This window comes from Gavialis gangeticus, unplaced genomic scaffold (assembly GCF_001723915.1).
Source record: "Gavialis gangeticus isolate Ggan-Ray unplaced genomic scaffold, GavGan_comp1, whole genome shotgun sequence".
Classification (NCBI taxonomy): domain Eukaryota; kingdom Metazoa; phylum Chordata; order Crocodylia; family Gavialidae; genus Gavialis; species Gavialis gangeticus.
This window is the reverse complement of record NW_017729032.1, coordinates 181,173,517-181,194,250: the sequence shown is the minus strand read 5'-3', so window position 1 is coordinate 181,194,250 and position 20,734 is coordinate 181,173,517. Positions and strand designations below refer to the sequence as shown.

Below are 20,734 nucleotides of genomic sequence, written 5' to 3'. Positions count from 1 at the left end.
AACTGAGGGAGCGGATGCAGCCAGGCAGGCCTGAGTGTGATTGGGGAGGGTTTTAAACCCCCCACCCTGGCCTGCGGGGACTCCAGCCTTTTGGTGACCAGCCTGGCATGACCCATGAAGGCAAAGGGGGCGGGGGGGGTTCCCTCTCCCTTCCCCTCCCCTCTCCTGGGACCCCAGCTGGGGTCTGCCGGGCAGCCCCAGTCAGAGTTCCTTGCTGCTCCAGGGGTGGGGGTGTGGCCAGATGCCTGCCCGGCATGACCCCCTGAGATGAAGGGGACAGGCAGGAGGTTTATTTCCCCCATCCATTCCATCTCCCACTGTGGGACTGCAGCTGAGGTCTGCCGGCCCTGGCCATCCCCTCAGCTGCTTGCCCCTGGCTAAGCAGACCCCGGCTGGGGTCTCTATGTGGGGGAGAGGGGAATAAACTAGGAGCTGGGGGGGCTATGGACACCTAAATATTTGGCTTAGCCCCAGTAGCCACCCCTTCTAGTCCCACCGCCACCACTTGTCTTGTGCAGGCTGCTGCAGCTCTGCCTGCCCTGCTCCCACTTGTAGTGTAGCTCCCCTACCAGAAAGAGGCTTGTGCTGCCTGGGACACCATCACTGGGGCTGCTTCCCCTGTCAGGGTTCCTCCCTGTTTGCTGTTGCAGTGGCAGGGGCATGACCAGATGCTGGCTGGTATGGCTCCCTGAGGCGAAGGGGGCAAGCGGGGGGGGGAGTTATTCCCACCTCCCTCCCTTCTCTCTTTAAGAGAGCACAGCCGGGACCCTGACAGGGGTTGCTCTGCCCCAACTGTGGTCCCCGGGAGGGGGAGGGGGAGGGAGGGGGAATAAACTCCTTCCCTGCTCCCTTTGCCTCAGGGGGCCATGCCCCCCACCCCTGCTTTGGCTAGAGAGCAGAGGGGCAGGGGCAGGGCCAGCCCTGCTCTCTGGAGCAGACAGCACAGCCCAGCCCAGCCCAGCCCAGTCCAGGGCTGCAAAGCATGCTGGAATGCTGGGGGACTCTGATTAAACTTGAATGAGGAAGGGGTCTGGAACAGAATTTCCCAGTTTGACCTTAATCAGTTAAATCTGATACTACATTTAACCAGGTTTATCTTAAACCAGTTTCAGCCATTTTGAAACTTGTTTATATGCACTGAACTTTTGTTGTTACAGGTGTAAACCAGTTTCTGATCATTTACATTGGTTTCTGTGTAACTTCTGTCCCTAGCCAGGTTGTCAGGAAAGGGAGGGTGGGATGCAGTTGCTTCACCCTTTATACACTAGCATGAGAGCACATGGAGATAAAGACCTGATGGATGCTGTTGTTCAAAAATTCCAGTCTCGGATGCACAGTTCAGTGGTACACCTATACTACATCACCTTGGGGAACTTCAGTTACTGTAGAATAGGTAACCCTGCTTTCCTAGCAAGTATAGATGAGATGAGTAGTGCTTAATGTTACTCATCTGATTCTGTCCATATTAGTTTACTCACTCCATGTACACACAGTATCATCTTTATCTCCTCACAGCTCTTTGGGCTGTGATCTTGTGCATCTGTTCTGTGAGGTTTTGAGGTGTGATAAAAGATATCTGTTCTTACCAAACTTGCTATTGCTAAAGAAAAAAGAAAAGCATACTCTGGGATACACAGCCCACAATTAATCACCTGGGGCTCCTTAATTTTGATGTTCCATGAACAGCAGATGTTGGCACTAGAAAATTTTAAGTGTATGTTTCAAGGGACACTGTATTTTTTTAATGGACTAAGATTTTTAAAGAGCTTGCTATAACACTATTTAATGTCTAAAAACCCTCCCTTACAGTTAAACCTTGTTAGAAGGTATTTTTCTTCCCCCATATTGATGTGAGAGGATTACTTTTCATCAAAGAAATATCTTATGACCTAAAAGGGATAAGCTTGTTTTGACACAAGATGAGGCCAGATGCACAAAGTAAACAGCCAAAGCAATAGTTCCTTTTGAGTTCCATGAAGTTAAAGTAATCTTAGGGGCCAGGTGTATCAGACACAGCCTTCTCAGACAGATTTTTCAAGTTGATGGTGTCACCATAACATACAGGCAACACTAAACCAGTTTATACAGCTCTCCACTTGTCTAATAGTGTCTTAAGTAAATAAGGCAGTAGGATACAAGGCAGACTGCATAATTTTGTCCTTTCAGCTTTGAACATTACAGTTTTAATTACATTGAATTTAATTAAAACTGTGAAATGATAGGGGAAAAGGATTTTGTGAAAAATATGAGTTATTTATTTGACTGATTTATTTAAATTGCTGTTTTCTTAAAGTAATGTGATATCCCTTTTAGCTTAGGCAAAGAGTAGATTGAGCTTTTCATCATTTTTAGTGTATATTAGCTCAGGGAGCATCTGACACTTGTAAAGCTCACCTAAGAGCATCACCATGTTGAGTAGGCGAGTAGATGAATTGAAGTGTGTATTGTTATTTAAGCACCTTGTAGAATCTATCATGGTTAGACTGAGGGAAGCTCAATGGACTCTTGTAATCCTTGAGTAATTGTTAAAATCCATTTAGAAAAGTTTAATATGTAAGTGAAGCCCATGTGTTAGAGATGAGTGGACATTTCAGTGCTGTGTAGCTGAGCCAGATTTAATAATGACAAATGTATAGATATGACTAAACAGCAAAAACAGCTATTAGCATGTGTATTAATCTTCAGTATTTATCACTTGCCTGTGTGCCTCCTATGTACTCAAGCACTCTGAGGAGCCTTTTGGGCTGTGCTGGATCCTGTTGGCATTGGCAAGTTATCTCTTGTTCATGCTTTTTAGGTTGACTATGTACTTATAGCTCTCAGGATTGTAATTTTCCCCATCCTCCCTGAAAAAAGAATAAATTAATCTGGTCTTTCTAGGCTTCTGCTAAAATCTAAATTGTACCACACTGTATATTGTTCAGTAGTTACTTTGCATGTTAAATTTCCACTAAGTTGTTTGAATACAAAAAATGATTTTACAGTGAAACAAATGTTCCATTCAGCTCTACAACGTTATTAAAAATAAACTTATGGCTGATAAATATGGAGAACATTGCTATTTACTATGCTTGATATTGTGTTCAAAGGGTATTGGAGATAAGCACTGTGTCTGAAGTACTGTGCTAAAATGGTACACCTAACAATGATATTGTCTTGTTCATTTCAGAGTTAACAGTGAGATAAAAGAGGCAGTCAGCACCTGTCAGAGCTGTCATCAGTGTTACCATGTTTATTGGAAGTCTTTCTGTATAGCCATGAGGGTTAAAAACTTATTTTTAAATGACTTTCAATTCTGAATCTCTCTACAGTGGCAAGGGGTGGATTTCATAGCCAAATAATATGCAGAGTTCAGTTGTTAAACCATCTCTGATTCTAGCTGCAGTCCTTCCAGGTTAGACTTTCTGGTAGCCCCAAATCCTCCATGCTGTCATAGGATTTCACTGCACCTTCTCTAACTCCCACTTGTATACTACTAGTTGCTTGTCTGGCCAAATGTAGACTGGTCCATGGGGATCTCTAGTGTCTGGTTCCATGCTAGCCTCTGGGCATTTCTTAATGTACTTCTAACAGCAATTCCTTCCTCTTTCCCTTCACCTGTTTTCTTTGCAGTTTCCTCAAAGGTATGCTGTGTGCCTCTAAGAACAAATAGAGAGCTCCTTGCTGTGGCAAATAAGGGTAAGTTAAGGAAAGAAAGGTTAAGATTGAACAGAGCACAAAAATTATGTGATGTGGAGATTCAGTATGCATAAAAAATTAGAAAATGGAGTTATTTTTAAGTTCAAGATTTTATTTACTTCTCGGCAGAAATTGGTGATAATGATTTGAACAGGGTCAGGGTTGTGGCCTGATGAGTATAGTGGGGCTTGTTTGGGGACATGGAAAATGACATAGACGTATGCGAAAATAAATTTACCAAGTTCATGGTTTGCCCGACTTTTGTGTTATGTAACTAAGCTGTAGTAAAAATAAAATGTTGCCTATTTATTGTACTTTGACCTTTTTTAAGGATTAGAGAGAACACCTCATTTCATTTTAAACAAACATTTACCTACAATCTTAAATATTACAGAAATATTATTAGCTCTTCTAACAAATTACTGTTTACTAAGAAATCTCAGCTAAGTTCATATAATTTAAAAATGGTTCAAGACATACCTTTGAGTTATTAGAATATGGAACAACTCCCCTCAGAATATCTCCTTTGGCCTCTTGTGCAGTCAGATGCTAACATTAAGATTTTGGTTTTAATTGTATTTAGAGCTCTTAATGGGGCTGGGTTCCAGCTCTCAGAGCTGCTGTCACCATACATTCTGCTTCATTTTTAAGGTCTGATAATTTAGGGTTGTTAAAACCTCACAGTGGGATGGGAAAGCTTTTTTGCATCTGTAGTGCAAGGGAAGCAGTATGGCCTCCCTCCTATCCTTAAAAGTATTGTTGAACTGCTGATTTTGAATCAAGTTTCATGCTTTTATATCAGAGTGGTATTAATATAAGGATTATGTTTATTATTTATCTACACCACCTCATGTTTCTAGAAATGAATTAATTTTGAAATCTAATTTACATTGAAATATTTATGCTTTTGGTTATTTTGAATTTTGCAGCTACATCAAAGCAAGCTTAATTTTTTGTAATAATGAAATCTTTATATAATAATATGTGGCTTGTTTTATATTCACAATAGAAAATTTGAAGAGTAGTGAAGAAAAGTTAATTCAAATTATGTCTGTTCAGTGAAAACTGACTTTTCATTTGGTTTTGTGGTATCTTCAGTCTAAATGATGTTCAAAGTGCCTTTATAACATTCTTTTAGTTGAACATGTATCACTATTTATGCCAATTATCTGTTGCATATTGTACAGTAAACCTTTTTATAATTTTTTGACAATATGCAAGTACAGAAAACTACTTGTATTGATATTCAAAACAACTATTAAAACAGGATATTTTTGTTAAGTAATGCATATAACTAATGCTTTGAATTCGCCAATTTAAGAAATACTTTGCTACATCTAATTTGTGTTTACTAACCAGCTGATTTATTATATTTACTATTTTAATAATACAATTTTCTGAAAAAGCCAATACATGCAGGAAAAATTGGCTAAGCATTTTTATCAAATAGGAAAGAAGGCTTCTGGAGCTGTTTATCAGCCTTGCATAAACATGTGAAAACTGAATTTCTGCTTGAATCTGTCTATCTCCTTTTAAAAAAGTATGTAATAAAAGGAATTCTACTTTAGACCCAATTTTGTATAAAAAACAGAAATCAATGCTTCGACTTATGAAGGAAGGAAAAACTGTTTAACTGATGTAAGTAAGATGTTTGCCATCTTTGTGCATAGTTACTTGTGTGATAGTCTCCTCTGGAATAGTAGTAAATGGTTCTGGGACCCAGAATGTCAGATATATTGTCTCAGAGTGCATAGCAAAAGTTATTAAAAAATGTTTAACTTCATACAAATTTGTAAATCGCCTGTCTTTTCTCATTCCCTTCTGGCCCCCAAGACTTATCAACATTTTATTCAAGTTTTTTCGTCTCTTAAAAATAAGAAATGGGTATGCACTGATTAAATTAAGATGAAGCTTTTTCATATATTTTGAAAATTAGCTGAAAGAGGCACCATTCACTTAAAATTTACACATTTTGGAACCTTTGAACATGGGTCTGTATTGTTGTTGTGCCTGGAATCCTGAGTCCAAATCAGTACTATTGTAGTATGCGCTCGACAGTATTAAACTAAAATAGTTTCTGCCATGACAAGCTTTAAGCCAGGATGCAGCCCTTGGTATAACAACCTGGAAAGAGAAGGCAAAGGGCAGATGAGGGAGAAGATTGAGAGTTGGTTGATATAGACTAGCTATCTGCATCACTGAATAACCTGCACTTATGTATAATGTTATAAAACTGCAGTGTAAAATGCTGTATGACAATGTTACAAGTAAAAATGAAGATAGGTATAAATGAAGGAGGTCAGAGAGAGAAATATTTAGGTTCTTGTCAGCTTTCCTGCGTATAGGCAAGTTTCAACGTTCAGCCTGCTAGCAGAGGTCCTATGCTGTTTGTATAGCGTTCACAGAGAAGCCAAGGTAAGAGTAAACATTAAGAAAATGTAAAGAACAGTTTTGGGGGGCAGGGAAGAAAGTAGAATTTTAGGGGGGGTGTTGTATTTGAAACTACTTTTAATTAGATTTCAAGTTGACTGTCACTTTAAATTCTTTAATTTAAAATGTGAGCTTGATTAAATATTCTTACACATCTGACTTGGTCTTTTGTAGCTGTGTGTTTATCTGTTTTATGAAAAAAATGAAGTGGACTGACCTGGCTGTGTGTCCCACCGAGCCAAAATTCCCCATTGACTCTCTTCTTTGTGATTGAGAACTAGAAAATTGGGTCTTTAAATTACACCATCAGCATTGATAGGACTAAAACTTAACTGATATTAGGAAAGTGTCCTCTCCTTCCTAACAGTTTACCTGAGCCGAGACCAGCTGACTCTATCTGGCATGAAAGGCTGCAAAAAAAACAAAACAAAAAACCCTCTTACCTTCTCTGCTGGTTGTCAAACCAAGAACCAGTAGGAGCTTACTTTTCTTTTAACCTCATTGTGTTTCTCTATGTGACATGTATTTTGCTGTATTCCTGTGAGCAAGCAGAATGTTGAAATAAATAATTTGTTCCTGGTAGCACAAGATTTGGTTTGGAATATTTACCTGGTGTGCTTGTTTGTGTGAGTGGCATGGATAACGTAGAAAAGACAGTTGTGATTACTTTAAAAAAGACCAGTGCTTGCCTTTCAGGTGTTTTTTAGAACTGAAGGAGCAGTATTAAAGTAGATGGAAAATAGTTTCCAGGCTGTGACATTTCAGTGTTGTATTATAGTAATGTTGGACTTCATGAAGCTTTAGGCTTGTCCATAGATACATTGTTAACCAAGCGTTCTCACAGTGGGAGGTGACTAGTAAGGGTGAATGAGGCCTGACAACAAAAGCCTTATCGGGAAGTTAAAGGCAGACCCAGGCTCTTCATCTGATTTAAAATTAACTGCAGTTGGGGAAGCTAAAGAGGCAAGGGACAACACTGAATTTAGTGGAGTTTGAAATCCCAGATGTAAGTAGTGTTGGTAGAGAGGATGTGGACTCCTCCATGGTTTTATTTTATTGGATTCCATTTGTGAATATTTAACATTGAAGCTAATGTTGCACTTTCTGTGTCTAGTCTTTTTGCCTTTTAATTTCTGGTTTGCCTAGCTTACTTGGCTCCAATGATTTATTGTTGAATTGCCTTATTGATGGTAAATTTTCCAAAGCCTAACTTGAGTCACCTTGAGACATTTCGTGTCTGTGGCTGATGTGCACTGATCCTAGTTTTTATTTATTTCTTTTTCTTTGCTTTTAGCTTTTATTCCATTCCCTTTCATTCACTTTCTCTGTTGATGTCTTATCTCTGTTTATTCCTATACTTCTATTGTTGCATCTGTATTTCCTTCTCTGTATCATAATCCCACTCTGCTCATTTTCTCCTTTTTTTCTTTCTCAGCTCCTAAATTTATATTAGTCTTCTCTGTTACTTCAACACGTATTTCTTTTTATCATCTGCTCTGCTTGCTTTCTAAACTCACCCATTCAGAGATGTTGTAAACTTCTCCACAGTCTTGCCCAAGGAACTGTGCAGGCTTTACTCTCCATATTTGTCCTCTTTTTATTCCTTAATTTTGTGTGTGTGTGGCAGGGGGGAGCGCGCTACATTTTGTTCATCAGAAAGCCAGACATATAAATTGCATGAGAAAAGTTTGTCTGGGCTAGGGAGTTTGCAGTGGATGATGCAGATGACAAACCATCAGGAAGGCAGGTAATTAAGTGGGGCAAACTAAAGTAAGACCTACCTCTACCCAGAAAGTGTTTATACCCCAGCTTTGACTAACTCACGCTCTCCTGGGTGAAACTTAGTTTCCATAATGCTGTTTTGAAGCAGCCTGGTAGTTTCTAGCTGGAGGCATAGAAGTGTAGTTTTCAAGTACGGCTTCATATATGGCTAAAAAGAATTTCTAAAAGCTCACCTAATAAGAACATTGAATAGAATAAATTAGACTTTTAAATAACACGTTTTCTAAATAGCAGCGTACTTTATGCCTGCTCGTTGGGTTTGCACTTTAGAACTTCCAATTGTCTTACATTTTTAACAGGCTGGTAGGCATGCTGTAAAATAGTCTATCTGGTGCTACATGAGCTAATGAAATGCTGGAATCCTTTTTATGTTTCTGACAGACACTCCAGTTGTGTTAAACTTGATGACTATCACTGCAGGGTTGGAATCTTTATTACTGCACCAAGTGCAATCTGGTGCTTGGAACAAAAAAGATAAAAACCATGCACTGTTTTAAAGTAATCCACCCATAAAAGGAGTTACTTTGACTCTGCATCACCTTCCATACTTTATTACTGAAGAGGACAAGTTTTGGATTACGTTTTGTGGAATTCTGCAATAGTTTCAAACTTATTTGGATGTTTAAATGGATTGCCACCCCTAATAGTGATGGTTATTTATGCATATTAGTATGGAGCAAAAATTGTTTTACTTTTCTGTTAATATTTAATTTTAGTTCATGTAATAATTATATTTAAATGTTTTGGTGTATTGGTAGTGCTTCTATAGCATGCCTAGCTTTGAAAATATATCTAACGTAGAAATGTGCTGCTTGAGTCAAATTTTATTTTGGGAACCATGTGTAAATTGAAAACATCTTAAAACATGGTTTTATTAACCGTAACATAATTGGAACTGACATAGTCTTGAAGGAAAATTGTTAAACTTGAATCCATAATCAAAATGTGTTTAATATTTTTATCCTGAATAAATTTGCACAGAGAACAGAACAACAGAATGACTTGCTAGCATTGTTGCTGCCAGACTTGCACATACGTTACTTTTGATTTCAGCGGAAAGCAGGTGAAATTCAGCAGCAAAGGTACAGCTAGCAGCAAAAATGTATACTGTTTCTGATAGCGGTGTAGTGGCTCAACTCTTTTTTAGAATTCACAACAATACAGACCTGAGCTGTATTTAAGACTAGTGTTGTTCTAATGGGTATCTATATTCTGATATCACTTACCACATACATTATTAGTAGGCAGTTGTATCACACTTTATTGTGATGTGGTCCCCAACTTCAAATTATTCCTCCCTACCTTTTAAAGTGCACATTTCCCCACAAGGGTTTTTTTTCAAATAGATCATTGTTAGAGAGAGAGAGAGAAGCTTAAAGCCTATTTTTTCATACTGAATCTGTTGGTTTAGGCAACTCACTACCTGATCTTTTTCTCCCACTTTTTATGATTTATTTTAATACAAAAATTGAAGCGTCTCATTTCCCTCTTCTTTTTCTAATGTTGCTTTGATCTGGCTCTTGTTTACACAGAGTTTCTCAACCAATAACTTGGTAAACTTTTGCTCGTTTAAAATTGAGGCAAAGTAGTTTTTGTATTGGGCCTATAACTAACTTGCTGTATTACTGCTCTGCAGGAACCTGTTGTGTTGAAAGGAAGAATTAACTGGTCTTTCAACTTCAGCCTTTTTATTGTGAAAGGGAAGATCACAGAATTACCATGGGGAGAACAGCAGCTAAAGGTAAGGTTGGTGGCTTTCATCTAAAAGGAAAGAATATAGGGGAGGGAAATAAAAACTGTTTTGGAGTATTTGAGGTATGGCTTTAGCTATAAGAGAGAATTGTTGTATATTGTTAGACTGAAGAAGTAGGATACCAGTATGTATAGAACTTGGAATTAAAGCAAGAAAGAAAGACATGCTAAATTCACTCTTTAGTAATTCTGAAATTAACTTGAAATTTCATGTAAACTAATTGCTGTTCTCTGATAGTCTTGAAAAACAGTGTCCCATTAGAAAACTTAAGTACTTATCTACATATGCTGTTAAGTAAAATATCCTTTGCTGGCTTCTATAACTACTGTATGGTTTAGAAGAAGGATACTGTATAATATCAAGAATTTGAATTTTATGGCAGTAACCTGCATCAGCAGCTATCTTTCCAAGCCTGTGTAGATAAAATAAATTATTTGTTTGAAGCAGTTCAGTTATCTGCAAATTGTGACATTCCCCTAAGGCGCATCTTTTCATGTTCTATATCTGCAAAAGTTAATCATGAATTAAATAATGGACCAATTTCAGGGGCGAGGCTTCAGCAGAAGAGAATACATCGGTGAACTAAAATGTGAATGAAATGAAAATACTGCTTCTTGAGGGCACCCTGGCTGTCTGGAACTGAATTTCTCCTGCTTTTCAGCTTTAAAGCAAGCAAATCTAATCTTATAGAAGATTGCTAAGATTTTTTTTTTCACTTAGTTTAAGCTCTTCATCTCTCCAGAGCAATTTTTTTCTCTGCAGCTATTACCTTGAAAATGATTGCTGGCTTTGCTGCGTTAGATCTTCTGTGATGAAACAATGATGCATGCAGTAGTTGCACTAGCTGATGTAGAGCCAGTTGAGGAAACCTATAACTTCCCTGGGTCACTTTTTTCATGTCTGTTGCCTGATACCATACAAGACTGACTGACTCCTTCCAGACAGGCATGAGCTCCTTCTGGTAGCATAAACCTAAAGAACAGGAAACACAGAGAATATGATGTTCCAGATTCTCTATGCTTTAGCTTCTTGAAACTGAGTTTTTATTCTGGGGTGGCTAGAAGGGCATATACAGAGTATCCGCTATATTAGTTAGCGAACCATTGCTCCTTCATACCAACTGTCATCAGAGGACTGAATCATCTGTGTAAGGAAATGTTGACATGTCTCAATCCTCTATTTGTTCAGATGAAATCTTGTGTGATTGAAAGAGTAATTTCTCCCCATCTGGTACCCCAGGAGTCTTCAGGGGTAGTGAGGATGAGAGCAAAGACTTCTTAGAGGGGGAAACTTCCTCCTATACTGTAAGACTTAGCTTGGGTTGAGGATTCCAGGTGATATCTTGGCTGTTCAGAATAAGTCCCTAACAAGTAGGTATGCAAATCCTGAGAGTGACCTTTTGTCAGCTTTCTGTCCCACAAGGACATTAAGTAAATAGTCTGAGTCTTGAGAGAAGACAGGTGCATACTTTTCAAGTTACTATACCACATTTATTGTCTTTCCCCAAATGCTAATCCTACCCTGGGGTACATGGTCACAGTAATTGTCTCATTGTTTTAAAGACCAGCTGTGCCAAAAATGGAGTGGTGTTTCTGAAGCCAGGAAACTGGAGTTCTGTATTAGCAGGAACCATAAAATAGTCAACTAAATCATTTTATTGCTTTCACAAATCTGAGCCAGTTCTCAATAGGGCTGTCCAAAGCTTTGGTAGCTGATTGGATTTGAGGAGAGTTTGGCTCGATTCGGGGACCGAATCTCTGAATCTGAATCAAATTGATTTGAAGCATCCGAATAGATTTGGAAAAGCTTTGGGAAAAGTATTCGGCCATAGACTAAACAGGCAGCTGACACCTGCCTCCAGCTGGTAAATCTGTTGGGGGAGGGAGGAGGGAGGGATTGGGGTGAGGGCTGGGACAAGCTGCCCAGCCAGGGCAGTGGGATGTGTTACTTGGGGAGGGGGACAGCGGGGCATGGGATGCGGGCATGGTAGTGCTGGGAGTGAGGGCTCTGCCCTCCTGCCACTTGCCCAGTTGGGGTGGGGGTGGGTGCGGCTTGCTCTAGGCGGAAGCAAAAGTGGGCAGGTGGCAGCAGGGCATAGTCCCCACTCCAAGCACTGTTGTGCCTACATCCGTGCCTGCTACACAAGCTGGCAAGCAGCAGCGGGGCAGAGCCCCTGCTCTCAGTGCTGATGCAGGCATGGCAGCGCTGGGAGCGGGGGCTATACCATGTTGCCACCCGGAGCAAGCTGCACCTGCATCGTGCCTCCCATGTGCTGGCTGGGTAAGTGGCAGCAAAGCAGAGCACGTGCAGCTCTCCTTGCCGGGTCAGAGGTAGGCACAGCTGAAGCAGCTGCAGGAACAACCCCTATGGCTGCGCTGCCTGGCACCATCCTCCACCTGGTCCCAGCCTCCTGGGGAAAAAAAAAATGCCCCAAACTCACTGGCTGCAGGAGCAGCACTTGAGGCCTCTGGGCGCTCATGGCATAGCCCCCCCACACAGTGGGGGGGCAGTGGGATTTGCCCCCTGCCCCATGGCACAGGTGCAGGGTGGCTCAGTAGGGCACCACACACTGTCTGGGACACCTGTCAGCTGGAGCTTCTGGTTCCATTCCCCAGCTCTCTGATCATTCCCTCAGCTCTCCCTGGAGGGGCACGGCCCCCAGATCTGCACACGGGGTTTCAGCAGGCTGCTGCTGCCATTTGGGGAAATAGCTCAGAGCCACTGCCATCCCGCATCATCTGGGGGCCCATTCCCCCTGGGAAGAGCTGGGGAAAAGATCAGGGAACTGGAGGAATGTTCAGGGACCTGAACATTCCCATAGCCCCCAGTTAGATTTCCCAGCTCCTGGTTTGATTCACCCGGGAGGTGGGGCAGCTCCACACGTCAGCCAGAGCCTGGCAGCACCCAGCCCCAGCTCGCAGACAGCGCATGGTGCCCTGCTGCACCCATGCCATAGGGCAGCTGCTGAGTGGGTGGTGATCCCCGCTGCCCTCCACTGCCCTGTGCTGTGCAGGGAGGCTCTGCCATGAGTGCCCAGAGGCCCTAATCACTGCTCCTGCAGCTGGTGTGTGTGGAGCCTTTTTTTTTTTTTTTTTTAAGTGCTGGGACTAGGCTGGTGCTGGGCGGGGGATGGGGCCAGGTAGGGCAGCCATGGGGGCTTCTCCTGTGGCTCTTCCTGCTGTGCCTGCCTCTCCCTGGATGGGGGGAGCTACAGGAGAACCTGCAGCCGCCCGGCTGTGCCTGCCTTTCCCCAGCCAGTCTGAATCTTCCAAAGCTGATTTGGCCAAACTGATTTAGGACAGTGATCTCAATCTCTAAATTGAATCACTGTCCTCTGAATTGGCTGAATTTGAATCTGAATCAAATACTTCCCTATTTGTACAGGCCTCGGTCTCAACCGTTTTAGGCTCAAGGTACCCATGGATAGGGTCAAGGCACCCTTCCCAGCTCTTAGTTTTCACTCATTTTTTGACTATAGAAAAACAATAGAGAGACTCTTCTGTTGAAGAGAACTCAGAAAGACCACAACAGGTCAGAAAGTTTTTGATCCATGAATTCCTACTTGAAATCTCTGGGTTTATCTTGTGAATCATGTTTGCACACCTAACAATGTGTGGCACCCCATGGCACCTTTGAAAGGATCTCAAGGCATCCTAGGATGCCATGGAACCCTGGTTGAGGATCGTTGCTCTAAGCTCTCAATTCTGAGTCCTTGGTGGATCACAAGGCAATAAAAATGCTTAGGTTGGTCTCTATTTAGTTTTTGATTTTTTGCATGATGGATGTGGTTGCTCTAGCCTCTTTTTAACTAGTAATCTTGTCAGCAGAAGCTTGTGACTAGATGTAGGACAGATCAAATTAAAGCAGCAAACAGAAAATCTTGTTTAAAAGATTTTCCATTTTAATCTTGTATTGCATTTGTAGTATTTATTTTTCTGTAAAAAGTTGATCCGCATTAGTTGGCAATGGTTAAAACATTGATTTATATTTAAATATAGCATTTACTGTAAATGTGACACTACTTTTTTTGCTAATTAGAAGGAAACTATATCTTTGAACATTTATTAAGTAATTCATATTGTTTAACATATATCTATTCAGATTCTTAATTTCCTTTTATAATGGTGAATGAAACATTCTTTTGCTCAGGTGATTATTACTTTTTAAAATTGTGGTTGTACCAATTTCTGCTTGGAGGAGAACTGAAGTATAAAAATGCACCAAAACATCGTTTTAATTTTTAAAAAAAATTTAAACAGAGTTATTTTAAATTTAGTGGATACATAGGAAAAAGAAGTTCAGCAAAACATTTTTGCATGATATTGTTAGACAAAAGTATGTTCTGTGGTTAATACATGTAAATGATTTATTTTGGGTCACTTACTTCAGAGTTTTAAAATCAATAGGACTTCTCTGAGTGTGCCTAGCTTTCATTCATAAATTGGAAGTGGGAGCCAAGCTCTTCTGGTTTTTTTTTTTTTTCAACTTCTAGTTAGCTTCTCAACTTTGAAGATATAAGTAATTGACTGAATTGAATTCATTGAAATGAAGAAAACTTTTTTTTCCATGTGTGCAGAAGAAACTATTGTTATGAAAAGCTGATTTAAAATGTCAGCAAAGTATGGGCACCTATACATGTACTAGATATCTGCTCCAATGTGTGGTAATTAGGATTGTTAGTTAACATGCTCCAGCAGCTTCCGTGTCATGTGTGTTCAGTGTTCCCATGGCATTTTGAAGCACAGGAGGCTGAATACAGGCAATGCTCTCAGAGCTGCTGTAATTAAAGTGCCACCCCCCTAACCCAACACATACACACACAGGCACATGTATAGATGAACTGGTTTATCTTTCTGAAAACTTTGGCAACTACCATATATTGATTAACATTTTTATTGAAATAATTTCAAGTTATAGTGAGTTTACAGTTGCATAGGCTGTCATAATTTTAAACTTAATTTTAAATAGACTTATTTTTAAAACAGAAAAAGTGTGGTTGATATAAATCAAAACAATCTGATTTCAATTTAAAATCAGATTTTTAAAATATTTTTTTAAATCGTCAATTTTTATCTACCCTGGCTGCAGACATGGGGAGAGGCACGCCAGACCAAGACACCATAGCATCTGTAAAGTGTAGACAGGGGGAAACTTTTCTGAGTGGTGGGAAGTATGGTGGATGCAGACTGTCTCACTTGAAGACAGTCAGGTAAGTAATTCTTCATGTTAATGGTTTGCATCTACTTAACTAAAATAGTTCAATTCTATAGCAGCTTCCCTGACACCGATGGTTTGAGTGAGAAGAGTAAAAGGGCCCTCTTTTTCCTGAGTTCAGTCATACATAGTGATAGATATTCTGAATATTTTGGGTAATGTGCAAGAGTAACTGGTCAATCAAAAATAAGTAGAGATGCTTTGAGTATATTGTTGCTGGGAAAGCTGTTTAACCTTCTGAAACAAGTGATGTCCTTAGACTCCTGTTCAGGAAGCAATCTCTCTTTATGACCATTCTTACCTGTTCTTGCTTCCTTACGCTGAGAGTGTTGAATTGAACCAACCTCAGTGACGCCTACATTTTTCTCATTTCTGGGATTATTGTTCATTTTGGCTTTAGACATAACAACTAAACGGATTTTCCTCTTCCTCTTCTGAAATGGAGACAGATCTTGTGTTCAGACTGATTTTTGTCATTTGTCCTTGATCTGGTCAACAGAGAAGAGCTGGCTTGACTTGGTGACCAGCAAATGATAGGTGGAGTTGTTCACCATAAGTTCATTTTTTTCAAAACATTGTTTCCTCTTAGGAAGCAGTGGTCAAATTTTAAGAAGTAGGTAAGCTCAGTATTGTAACTGGGAGTGGGTGACTGGGGCAGCGGTGCTGAATATTGTCTTTGTGGGGTTGCACAAAAGCAGCTGCCATGGGAGTGGCAGCTTACTGCACTGCATCAATCTGCATGGTAAATGCTATGTGTTGGCAACTGTCCCGGGCCTGTACCTGCCCTGGTATGCCTCTGGTTAAGCTGCTTGGGAAGTTTTATTTATTTCAAAATTTCACAAAGGGGCCCAGCACTTAAAGAACTGGATTAAAAAAAAACAAACCCAAAGAAACCTGCATACATCTTCCTGTACTTAAGCTCACCTTCTCTGTCTGTAGTTTAGGAGGGTCCACATTACTCCCCATTTCTGATTTGAGAGGGATGGGATGTGCTATCACAGCCTGTCATTTTCTATACAAGAGTATCCTTTTCTAACTTGTCCAAAGTCTGTCTCCTTTTGCTAGGTCTGTGAATTCCTATGCCTCCCTTATTTCAAGGTTAATTTAAGGAAAAATGAAATACGCTAGCCTAGATGGAACCAGCTATATAGATTCTTTAAATTGGAGCTGTCCAATTCCAGAGTAGTTGGTGGCCATGCACCTTATGGGCTCCACCACACTGTTTTACCATGTTTACACATGGGCAGACACTCCTTGGCATGTTGTGGTACCGTGCCTTACCTTCAACTCCCTGTGGGCTCCCCCATGGCATTGTACTGCATGAGTGCTTCGGGCTGCTCCACGCCCCCAGAGTGGGAGCATGCAGCACAAGCCAGAGGAAGGAGAGGGAGTCCTGAGACCAACTGCTGCTGCAGCTGGATAGGGACAAGTGATTGCCAGGTGGTAGCTTGGGGACTGAAAGTTAACCCTTCATGGGCCACCAGTTAAACAGCTATTCTATAAACCAATGGCTTAGCTTTGAAGCTGAACACTTGCTGTCATATCTGTTCCTGTGTTACCTTTGCCAGCTGGTTTTGTAACCATCTCTTCTAGAGCTGCCTTTAACTTACTAGGGCTTTTGGGCAGAATGATGCTGTTAAATTAGAAAGCAGAGCTAGCAAATGTACGGCATTTGTAGAAGTTAATTCAGGTCACAGAATTTAGTCACAGATGCATCACTTCAGGTTTGCCATCATGAGATCTTAGTGAAATCTACAGCGGTCATCTTCCTTGGAGTTGGTATTGTATGCATATGCCTTGCCATTCTTGTTTAGACATCAGTTACTTATCATTGATAAGACAATAGAAAAATGACTGAAAAGGGAGAGGGAAAATTCTCCTGAAGCCAATACAACAGAAACCCACAGTGCTAAAACATTTGGCATGGCTATAATACTTGGTTTTCTGTCGTGAATTCAGGCCAGTAGACCATGAATTTGTCATAGCTCTAAACAACCATTCTAATATTATAAAAGCCTAAGTCTGTGTCTGTCTGTCCATAACACTTTATTCGTGTTCTGATTTGGCTGACAGCCAATCAGAGTGTGAACAAGTGTTCCAACAGGTGCTGGTGACTGGTGGAGCGCTGCCATGATGGTGTGGACACAGGGGATGGAGTGGGGTCAAGGCCAACGCAGCTGGCCTCACCCCTCCCAGCCCTGCTCCCTGGAAGCAGGGGCAACTGAGCAGATGGAACGGGGGGGCGAGCCCAGCAGTGCTTTTTATAATGTCGTTATTATATTTTTGAAAACTTTAATTGCAATGGCTATTTGCTGTTCTAGCTGTGTGAAATATCAAGACTGTCATTGATGTGAATGAACTAATGCTGAGTTTAAATATGTATTATTACTAACAAAATAAAGGGACTAAGGTTTGAAATTCATTAGATTTAGTCCTAAGTAATTAATATGTCAATTTCATTACTTGAAAAACTAAACAAGAAGTCTGCTATACAAGATGAAGAGTAACCAGTGCTGCTGCCCTTTGCCCTGGAACAACAGTGCACTCGCTCATGTTTTTGTCTCCATTCTCAATTACTCAATTTCACCCACATCTAAAAGTATCAATCTGTCAAATTCTCTGCCAGCTGAGAATTCTGAACATTGGTGAAAATAGTCTCAGTTCTACTACTTGCTTCTGTGACACAAGGTGTATTACATGAATTTTAGTTTCCAGATGAGGTATCAGTCTGTCAAAAATAGCCACATTTGGTACTGAACTGGCAACTGAAACTTAAATACAGTCTTAACTTGAAAGAGAGAATTCAGTGCTCAGCAGCCCAAAGATTGCTTAAACTTTGCTAACGTGTCAAAGATGTGAATGAGATCAGTTATGGGGAGGTCATCTTTCTTGTGGGTATGCCTTCACAGCAGGATTTGGTCCTTAGGTTTGCCAAACTTAAATGAAAATGATAACCCTGAAATAATGCCTCACTGCAGAGAATGGTTGTATTGGCAGTTGATGAATTCTGCTTACTTGACATCTAACTTATACCCCTTGACTGGCCAAGTAATTTTAGTTAAGGGTTTTCTTTGCATGTAGTTGGAACTTTAGCCAGGGAAAATGCAGTGGTTGTAATTAGGATTAGCTCTGCATTGAGGTCAAGACCTAAAACCTTTTTGCTCCTTATTTGTTATTCATGCATGAAGATTGTCCTTGTGAGACTGATGAGAGTTGTGTGAAACATACAGCTAGGGACAGGAATTACATGTCAACTGGTGGAAGTGATCAGAAACTAGTTCAAATCTGTAACATAACACAAGTTCAGTGCACGTAAACTACTTTCAGAATGGCTGAAACCGATTCAAGATGAACCTGGATGGATATAGTATCAGACTTAACTGATTTAGATTTAAATTGGTTTTACTGAACTTTTGTCCCAGATCCCGTCCATATGTTCAAGTTGACTCACAGTCCCCTCAGGATCCCAGGTGGGTGGGCTAGTTTTGGCCCAAGCTGTCTGCTTCAGCCAAACAGCGGTGTGTGCTCGAGCACCTTCCAGCTTCTGGCCTGAGGCACTGCAGGCATGTGGCTGCATTTCCAGAATCAAAAGTGAATGTCTGTTTACTTGCTTATTGGTTCAGTTTACACAGTTTAGGCTAACTTGCAGAGATTGAATCAACTCAGCTTCGGGCTTTTTGACTAGCTGTACTTGGCCTATAAGTTTTACTATATGCTTCAATCAGTGGTGGTAAGAGCAAGATACAGAAACAGTAGGGGCACAGTCATGTTCTAGAGTTCTTTTCCTGATTAATTTTATAATTGGAGTGGTGCGATGTTTACGTAGACCTCCACTCAATGAATTAATGACACAGTAGGAACCTTAATTAAAAAATACATTGGTAATGTGTCCGCCCCAACCCTACCAAATTTATAGGGACTGGGGCCAAGATTCTCAACTACTATCTCAACTATCCACTCAACTGGAGATCTGGGTAGCCTTAATTTTTGTGTGGCCAATGTTAGAAACCTGAAAGGAGCTTGATTGTTAGGCAGTCAGAATACAGCAATGTGTGAGCAGAACCTTTTCAGGTGTTTCAAATTGGGCATTGTGTTTGCAAATCTTGGCTCAGAGGTCCAAGATCCTTTGACTGATAATTCTATTTATTTAGCAAAAATAAAGAGTGTTGAAAATAAAGGTAGGGCAGTTTTTTGTGCAGCCAAGGGAAGTTATTTTTAGTGGGGTTTTGTGGATTTATTAATAATGCAGTAAAGTAATGAGCATTGCATGATTTTCCATATTGTACCTTTATTTTAACACTACTCCTATTATAAATTATAAGTCTAATAAAATTTAATCTTTGATTGCAGACTGAAATGTACAGTCAGATATGCATACTTAAGTCTCAAGAACTTCATATTTTGCTATGTTTGAATGTGTTTCATATCAAGTCTTATTGTTACCCTGGATTTTTTTGTAATGTAAATGATAAATTTGTTATGTGACATCTTATTTTTCTCTTTAGATTCAAAGAATTCTAAGAAGGATAAACATGGGAAAAGTCAACAGTCAAACCACCCATCTTTAAAAAATGGTATGTCTTAAAATAGTCTGGTTATTAGTCAAAGTAACTTTTAAATAATGTAAATATTTGAATTGAGCTTTCTCGTGTTATATATTATCACTTCTCTAGCTGTTACTTATGAATGTCTGAAAAATAAGTGAATATAATTATCTTGGTTAATTTCATTAGGCTGTATTTTGGTATAGTATGTAATGCAGTGTTTGGAAGAGTAAAAGTCGCCTTAAGCGTGGTAGCTCTGCTGGATCATCCAGGGTGAGAGGGCAATTTGTTTTGGACTATTATTTTATGTTGCGTCCTTTAATCTATCCTTTTGCTCTGCTTCTTCTTAACAGTCACTGTTTTTTTTTTCTTCTCTTTATCATGATGATAATGAGGAGAGGATTTTCAGTATATTGGTCTGAATCTTCACTGGTAGGTAAAACAGTTGTATCCACTTGCTCATTTGTTGTAAAAACTTAAAAAGTGGACTGTCTTTGTTTTCTGAAAATTGTTTCCCATAATTTATAATAAATAGGTTAATCTTGTTAGAAATACCAGAATTTTTTAATCAGGTTTCATAGATTTCATGGACATTAGGGCTGGAAGGGACCTTGGAAAATCATCGAATCCAGCCCCCTGCCCGAGGGGCAGGAAGTCAGCTGGGGTCATAGGATCCCAGCAAGATAAGCATCCAATTTACTCTTGAAGGTGTTCAATGTAGGTGCTTGAACCACCTCCGATAGTGGGCTGTTCCAGACCTTGGGGGCTCAAACAGTAAAGAAATTCTTCCTTATGTTCAGCCTGAAACAGTCTTGCAGTAGTTTATGACCGTTCGACCTCTTCATCCTTTGGGGAGCTCTGGTGAACAAACGTTCCCCCAGATCCTGGTGGTCACCCCGATAAACTTATAGGTGGCCATCAGATCACCCCTGAGCCTGCGCTTTTCCAGGCTAAAGAGCCCCATGGCTCTCAGCCTGTTGTCCTAAAGTCTGTTTTCCTGACCTCTGATCACGCGCGTGGCTCTTCTCTGGACTTTCTCAAGCTTCCCCACATCCTTTTTGAATTGTGGAGCCCAAAACTGGATGCAGTACTCCAGCTGCGGCCTCACCAAGGCCAAGTACAGGGAGAGAATGACATCCCAGGATTTGTTTGAGAAGCATCTATGGCTCATGTTCATCTTGTGGTCAGTCATGACCCCCAAGTCCCTTTCATCCCTAGTGCTAGCCAGCATAGCACTGCCGAACCTATAAGGATGCTGCAGGTTTTTCCTCTCAAGGTGGAGAACCTTGCATTTTTCAGTGTTAAACACCATCAGGTTCTCATCTGCCCATTT

General features: G+C 40.5%; 1 protein-coding gene across 5 annotated transcripts in view; it reads left to right on the top strand.

Annotated features, from left to right (window-relative positions):
* The first annotated feature begins 3,610 nt into the window (after positions 1-3,610).
* The window catches only part of SCML2 (sex comb on midleg-like 2 (Drosophila)), a 101,610-nt gene continuing 84,486 nt past the window's right edge, over positions 3,611-20,734 (top strand). For 3 of the 5 annotated variants that reach the window (XM_019524846.1, XM_019524843.1, XM_019524842.1), the window contains exon 1: positions 18,600-19,431. In XM_019524846.1, the coding sequence (XP_019380391.1) occupies positions 19,323-19,431 (109 nt within the window). In that variant the 5' untranslated portion in view covers positions 18,600-19,322. Of the gene's footprint in view, positions 3,679-9,526; positions 9,632-14,731; positions 14,853-18,599; positions 19,432-20,734 lie in introns of those variants that run through there. The other 2 variants (XM_019524845.1, XM_019524844.1) reach the window with 2 other exon arrangements.